Below are 7,846 nucleotides of genomic sequence, written 5' to 3'. Positions count from 1 at the left end.
TGGCTCGTCCTCTCTCTCGTGGCCCGCTAATCAACTTTCGTACGACACGAAACAGAGAGAAGGAGAAGATCGGTTCCTCTTCTTCTTCTTCTTCTTTGTTCTCGCGAATCCTTCGACCTCGTGACGCTTCGTCGATCCACTGTTCAATTATTCTCCTCGATCGTTCACGGCCGCCTGCGAGATAGTATGTTGCGGCAAGTTTAAGGGCCGGTTTCTAACGAGAAATTCATCGTCCAAGATATTCGTTGGAAGTGTGACAAAGTGAGACGATTGTTGTTTTGTTCTATCGTGGATCGATATATACAGTTCGTTGTAAGAGGAATAAGAGAAAAAAGAAGGGAATACGAGGTATATTATCCTGTGTGCGTTTACGTATAGTGTTGGTTGTTCGTTTTAGTAAACACAGAAAGTTTCATAGAGTCGCGAAAGTAGAGAGAGAGAGAGGAGAGTTGGTTGCGTTTCACGAAGCCGCTTTTAACGTTCGAAGCGACTAGAAAGGAAAATATACGCGCGTTCGACGGAGTGCAGTGTCCGCGACGACGAGGCGTCGACAGAGGATGTGCAGCACGTCGGTCTGGTGAAGCAGGCCCGGCCGATGTCTTCCGGGCGACGATCGCGTCACGGACGGGATGTGAGACGAGCCACGTGAATGTTGTACGCCGTTCAACCTTCCTTTCCGCCAGTCGAATTATTCTGGACCGGCATGGAGCCCGTCAAAGCCAAGTATGTACGCTTATTCGACGCTCCACGCGCATTTTTTTTTTTTTTCCTTTAACTTAGATTATCGGTTACTTTTGGTATTTTTTGTTTCTCTTCTTTTTTTTTGGAATTTTTTGTGGTTCCTCGAGACTGGAGTAACGATTAGGTGGATCGTCGACGATCGTTCCGGGGACGAGCAGTTTTGTAGAAAGCCGCGTTTTCACTGACACGGATTCGATTTTCATTTTTATTTCAGATTTGCTGCAATGCGTTTATTAGTTGAGCTTCGAAGGAGAGCTGATTTGTTTCGTTTGCGGAGAGTGTTCTGCGCGATTTTTAGTGCAAATTGAAACGAGGAATTAATTCGAGAGATTCGATTATTAATTATTTCGACGAGAGACTGTAAGATTCGGGGATCTGTGTAATTGAAATTGAAGGTAGAATTATATTTGGTAGGTTATTTTAAGCGAGATTCACTTCTCGGAATCGAAGGAGATTCTCGAATGATTCGCCTCTTTTCAAGCATTTTTCTTCTCGCACGTAGAACGATCGTTTCTGCGTCTTCAAAGAGGACTCTCTCGAATGATAAATGGCGCGAAAACGTGCCTCGTTATCCCTGCACCACCGCTCTTGACCTTCTCACAGATTTTCTCAACCGACTCACGTCCCCGGCAAGAAACTCGCCTCTGACCGATTTCCAAATTCGTTTTTGTACCATTGTTGATACAACGTTACCGTTCTATGCGCGGGCAACCGTGAAGCGCGATGAATGAAGCCGAGTTTACCAATAGAATGCCCGGCGAACTTCCTAAGAAGCGACGTTTTTTTCGCTTCTCGCCGATATTCGTAAATATTACGCGTTTCGAGAGGCACGCGTACAAGCGTGATTCACGGTGAAATATTTCAGGAATTCGACGGGAAATGTCGCTATTCGTCGCGTGAAAAAGCCTAACAGAGACGAGCTGTACGAATAGGCAGGAGAGAAAGCCATCTTCTTCGTTATTCGACGTTTCTCGTTAACCGGTAGTTTCGGTTCGTTTGGGCCATTGTCGGGGATTAAGCCTGTTTCACACTTGAGAAAAAATTGTTTCTTCGCTACTCTTTTGTTTTCCTAGATTTTCTGTCTTATTTCGCCTTATGCCTTTTTCGTACTGTTCCTTTGCAACACCTCTGTTCTGTTTCTTTATCGCGGCACGTGCCGTCAGACCAAGTGGAAATCCTCCATAGAGGTTATCGCTTCGCTGTCCGCCCACTCTTGATCCTTGGAGAGGTCACACGGTGGCGGAGGTGTAAAAAGTGGAATGTGTGTCAAATAGTTATACACGCATCCACGCGTTTTGCCGCGGACCACCTACGTTTGAAAATCAACGTTGTTGAAACGCGTAGTCGTAATTCGGGCTTAATGAGATTACACGTGTTGCAATTGTATTCTGTAGGAAACTCTGTCATCAGTTTGAATAAATCAGATCGAATAAATTTACCATCACGTTCACGTATCCGTGAGTGTGAATTGGGCTTAACGAGGCTGACTGCGTCTTCACGGTGCTCAGCTGTTTAGACGGCCGAGGCGAAGCGAAGGAAATCGAATCGAACAGCTAGTTTCAACGCACATTGTCAAAGTTACGCTTGTCCACGCTTGTGTTTTGGTTTTTTATTTGTGTAATACGGAGTGTCAGATTGAAACGTAATTTTCAATTTGATTCGCCCCTTGATATCGACATGGGTTGAATATTTCACACTCCAATCTTCCTCCGTGTATATTTCGAAAAATAACCTTCTTCCTTTAATAAAAATTCCCTTTTCGAAAACTGTCACGGAACGTGTTAACGAGAAGCGTACGAGTTTCAAATTAACACGAAGAAACTCGAACACTTTTCAGCGCTGAACTAATCACACGAGTGATCAATTTGCGAACGCTGAAATTCGACCTAACATCGGTAAAATGCAAAAGTTTCAATCTTCCCTTCTTACCGTACCTTTTCGCAAATACACAAAAAGGCGGGAAAATATTGAATTTAAAATAACGACACCAGCACGCTGAAAAAGAGACTGAAACTTCTGCCTAGCCCTAATACATAATCCATCACGTCTCGATTAGCATTCCGTTCTCAAAGGACACCCCCGTTCCATCCTTTCGCGACACTCAATTACGGCAAAGCAGCTCCGGTTTCATAAACACCGTATCAACGATGTCCAACGACAATGGCCGTTATTAACGATACTCAAACAGAGGCTCGATTCGACGTGCCATTTACCTTCCCCTTGGAGCATAAAGGCTCCGCTCGAATGCCATTTTCAATGCTGTCCATTATATCCAACCTCTCGTAGCTGTTCGTTCCCGCCTTTTACCATCCTTCTTCCCTACGCCCGCCAACTTATCCTTGGCTTCCTCGTATGTAAGTCGAGCCATTTTCTTCGAGCGTAAACCGAGACCCTGTGCCGATAATCGAAAGGAAGATATCGAAACGCAACAACGTCCAGCACGATTCGTGACAGTGGAAATTAAACAGGGGGGGGGGGGACCATTGGACGAGCATCGTGAACAATTGGGTCGGTTAATTTAAAGGGCGTTCAACGCGAGACATCTTGGCTGTCCGCGCAGAAATTAGGCTGCGACGAAGCGTGCAGCTTAGCGCGATGCGTTCTCCTTTCTGCCGTGTCTTTTTGCTCCTGAATGCAAATGGAGTTTGCAACGATGACGGGTTTGTAGTCGTTGCTTTTCTGTCATTTTTTCGTTCCCTTCTCGTGGAACGTCGAGTGTGTGACTATGTGGTATTGAGCGATCGCTGATGTGATAATTGTGGCTTTGATTAGATAGTGTCGCGTGTATAGCGAAGCTCAATTTTTGTTTAACCTCACGTTAGAACGACCGACCGGGTCCAAAATGACCCATTAACGAGAAGTGAACTTTTGTGCAATTGAAACGCGATTGAAAAATTAGATTTCTATCGATATAAGTGGAAGTATGCACGCGGAGGATAAAGTCAGTTCCAAATGATAATATTTATCATTATCGAACGCTGGAAAATTGCGAGGTTACGAAATTTGCTAACGGGTCAATTTTGACCCGGCCACTCGTTCTAGTGTTAAATTAACCCTTTCGGTGCGTCCAATTTTAGTACGTAACACGTGCGACAGACGATAAATATTCAGTTGCAGTCGCAAAATTTTTTCTCTCCACCGTATCGTTTAAAAATTCGTTCCACCAAATTAAAATGTAAGTGCACAAAGGATCGAATTAAGGAGAAAGTGCCCCAGCAGCGATGAAACGGCTAACAAACAAGCGTTCTATCGACGAAGAAGAATCTACGTGTTTAAATAACCGCGTAACAATTAGGTTATCTGATAAATTCGTGGCTGTCCGGCGTTTTGCAACGTTCCTGTGGGTGGACACGGAAATCCGGCCTGTGTTGCAAAAAAATACTTAGAAAGTGCTCACCTACTCGCGTGCCTGTCTTTCCGCTTTGCGGCTGTTGGAATATGGAACATCTGGATATCTCATGTCCTCTCGTACCGAAAAGGACATTATTCAAATTTTCGTTCGATCTTCTATTCGAACAGCAGCGAGCTTTCAAATTTCACCGAGAAAAATATATTAAAAAACTCATTTTCAGAAATCGCAGAGAAACATCGCTGCGCACAAATTTCCACAAATTATTCGCAACCAAGAATGCAACATAGTTGTCGCATTAACATCTTTCCACGTAACGGAAGTCGTTTCTCGAACGAACGCGCCCGCAATTCTCTCTCTACAGTGTTTTCACGTGCTCCCCCCCGAACAGATCCGAGAAAAACCAGGCGGAGAGAAAAAGGAATTAACGAAACGAAGTCGCGAAAGAGCCAAACGAACTGCATAATGCATAACGTGCAGTATCGCCGAAGGATAGAACGGATGGAAAAGTGTATTTCACCGGTGAACGGGGCAATATCGCTTCTTTCCATTTCCCTGTGTCCCTTTAATTCACGATTTTTTCTAATTGCATATCAAATTGCCTCGATAAATCATCGCCTTCGTCGTTTCTGTAGATAGCAGAATTTTTCATCTTCGCGCTTCTGTGTCTGTAATATCGGTTGATTACCATTTCCCTGCAGTTACAATGGATGCATAGGACGATATATCAAAGTCGTAACGATATTATATCGCGATATCACCTGGATCGATCGGGAATGGGGCCAACGCGAGTGCGAGAGAGATAGTTGCATCTACAGCTAAGATGCAGTTGCGTTACTACAGGCGTTGTGTGAAAGTTTCCCTATTCAAGCGAACGGCGAACGTAACATGGATGACATCATAAACCGGATCGTTTCGAATCTCGATCGCAGAAAATCGATTTCACTTCCGTGCATTATATTCTCTCGTCTAACTGTCTGTCTGTATTCTTTCGTAGTTCCAGTTAACCGGCTATAGACGGTCTATAGGTTCGATACGTCGAATGTGTGTACGGTGCTGTGCATTATGCAGGCCCTGAACAATTCAGATTGTATTTACCGATACGGTTAGTATCGACTGGCTATGTCTTGGCATATCGAGAGTATACGTAGTTCGATGGTTATAATAACTTTATTCAAAGCGTGTATCGCGTGAAATGCCAACCGTGATGCTCATCGTTGGGTACAGACGCCGGGGAATGGAAAAATGCGGCACAGGAAGTGTATAGGGAAACGTAGGCGTGTGTGTTTGCTTCGTGGGATATTGTAGGTGTCTGTGGGGATTTATTTTGTATTTTCTGGGTTTATTGTGGAATTTCTTGGAGTTGACGCTTTTCTAAGTGTGGAAGAGAGACGAATTTTTGTGGGTTGTAGGTTTTGGGTGTTTTTTTTTGTTTCAGTGAGAGGCGGGAATTAGGGAGTAAACTATTATGGTGAATGCTGAGACGCTGAGGAATCTCATTTTCGGTGAATGCTGGGGAATTTCACTTTTGAATTTTCTGTCGTTCACTCTTTCGAGTCTACAGATGAGATATCTCGCGTTTTTTCATTGGGACGTGAGAACAGGGACCAAACGATTATGGTGAACGCTGAGGAATCTCACTTTTGGTGAATGCTGAGGAATTTCACTTTTGAATTTTCTGTCGTTCACTCTTTCGTGTCTACAGATGAGATATCTCGCGTTTTTTCATTGGGACGTGAGAATAGGGACCAAACGATTATGGTGAACGCTGAGGAATCTCACTTTCGGTGAATGCTGAGGAATTTCACTTTTGAATTTTCTGTCGTTCACTCTTTCGCGTCTGTGTCAGTGAGAGGCGGGAATTAGGGAGTAAACTATTATGGTGAATGCTGAGACGCGGAGAAATCTTACTTTTGGTGAATGCTGAGGAATTTCACTTTTGAATTTTCTGTCGTTCACTCTTTCGAGTCTACAGATGAGATATCTCGCGTTTTTTCATTGGGACGTGAGAACAGGGACCAAACGATTATGGTGAACGCTGAGGAATCTCACTTTCGGTGAATGCTGAGGAATTTCACTTTTGAATTTTTATGGATAAGATATCTCGCGTTTTTTTATCGAGAGGCGAGAATTAGGGACTAAACTATTACGGCGAACACTGAGGAATCTCACTTTCGGTGATCGCTGAGGAATTTCACTTTCGAGTTTCATATCGTTCACTCTTTCACGTCTACGGAGGAGATATTTTGGGAACGAATATTTATGTATTTCACTCTCTCGATGAGATATCTCGCGTTCTTTCATTGGGATGTCAAAACAGGGACCAAACGATTGAGGAATCTCACCTTTGAGTATCTTATCGTTGACTCTTTCCGTCTATGGACGAAATATTTCGAGAAAAAATTTTTCACTTATCCCACTCTTTGGACGAGATATATCACCACTCGGTATCGTTCATTCGGCACTTTGGACGAGATATTTCATTTTTTCACTTTCCAACTTCTTATCCTATCCACGATCGAGATATTTCCTAAACAAATTTTCACCTACTCCACTTTTTGTACCATTAGACTCTCCAACTTTTTGATATCTCGCGTGTTTTATCATCGGGACACTAGACCAAGGACCGAACGATTGCAGCGAACGCTGAGGAATCTCACCTTTCCTGCCATTGGCCTTTATCCCTTCTCACAATCGAATTGAACTCCCTTTCGAATCGCAAATCTCGCATCTGTTATTACAGAGCAGTTGTGTGGATTGTAGCTACTAGAGTTTGCGGCTGGTGAATTAAAACGTGGTATTAAGTGAAATTGCTAGGAAAGCTGGCGCGCACGCGACGATCGTATCGCGATGCGGACTAACATAAGCCAGCACGTGCATAGGGAAATCGACTCGTTGCAGGTGGTTCCTCTAAATATGCGCTTTCGCGGCTAGATCGATACTTTATGTCGAGAAGCTTCGTTGCAACGTTGGCCCTTTCTTTAGTCTGCCGCGCCACCGACTTACACGTCCACCACTCCGAATGTCTCGATCTGTTATTCTAATACCTGCGTAAGTTTTTAGTCATTTTCCTCGACGATATTCGAATCTCTGTCAATTTTCATTCTGCAATTAGAAATTCTTGGGAAACATCGGTGATAAGGAAAGGAATATTTTAACTTCAATCCAAGTTCCCTCCAGACTAATACGACCATTTCTCAATCTAAACCCTAGAGCGGTCTTTTTTGACCCACCGCCTTTTTATATTTTCATTCATTTTTGCTGTTATCAAGTTTACGTTCCTAAACATTATTTTAAACGTTTACTGTCTAGGTTCATATATGTCGCGTTGGAAACGAAAATTCTTTCACATAAGGTCTTAGGTTCTTTTCGACCAAAAAGTCTTATGTGTACAGTCAGAACGAAGAACGCAGTAGGGTTAAAGAACCTTACTCTATCTGGAGAAAAATGTGATTTTTTTACCGTGACGAAGCGATGTCGAATCGTTGCTTGGCATCGATAGTGGCATACCGAAGAGTCGCTTGAAATTTACATTCCTATAATAGCTAAATATTGATCACACAATCTAATCTACTCTCTGATGTGAAACTACTGAACTCAGAAATGTCCCATTTTAAATGACAAAGATACCATAATTCTGCAGTCTATTTGTGCCAAAAAGAAAAATCAAACTTTGTAAAAAGGATATACTATAGGTCGGTACAAATTTAATATTCCTACCGGTGACATTTTAACATACTCACAGAGACTCAAGAC

At 43.2% G+C, this 7,846-nt stretch overlaps 1 protein-coding gene across 1 annotated transcript in view; it reads left to right on the top strand.

The window, feature by feature from the left end:
* Positions 1–649: 649 nt before the first annotated feature.
* Positions 650–7,846, top strand: part of LOC108580104 (protein Star-like) — a 12,157-nt gene continuing 4,960 nt past the window's right edge. Inside the window, exon 1 of the mRNA XM_017943768.1 lies at positions 650–723. Within this exon, the coding sequence (XP_017799257.1) occupies positions 650–723 (74 nt within the window). The remainder of the gene's footprint in view (positions 724–7,846) is intronic.

This window comes from Habropoda laboriosa, unplaced genomic scaffold, assembly GCF_001263275.1.
Source record: "Habropoda laboriosa isolate 0110345459 unplaced genomic scaffold, ASM126327v1 scaffold2, whole genome shotgun sequence".
Classification (NCBI taxonomy): domain Eukaryota; kingdom Metazoa; phylum Arthropoda; class Insecta; order Hymenoptera; family Apidae; genus Habropoda; species Habropoda laboriosa.
This window is presented reverse-complemented; position numbering and strand designations above follow the sequence as displayed.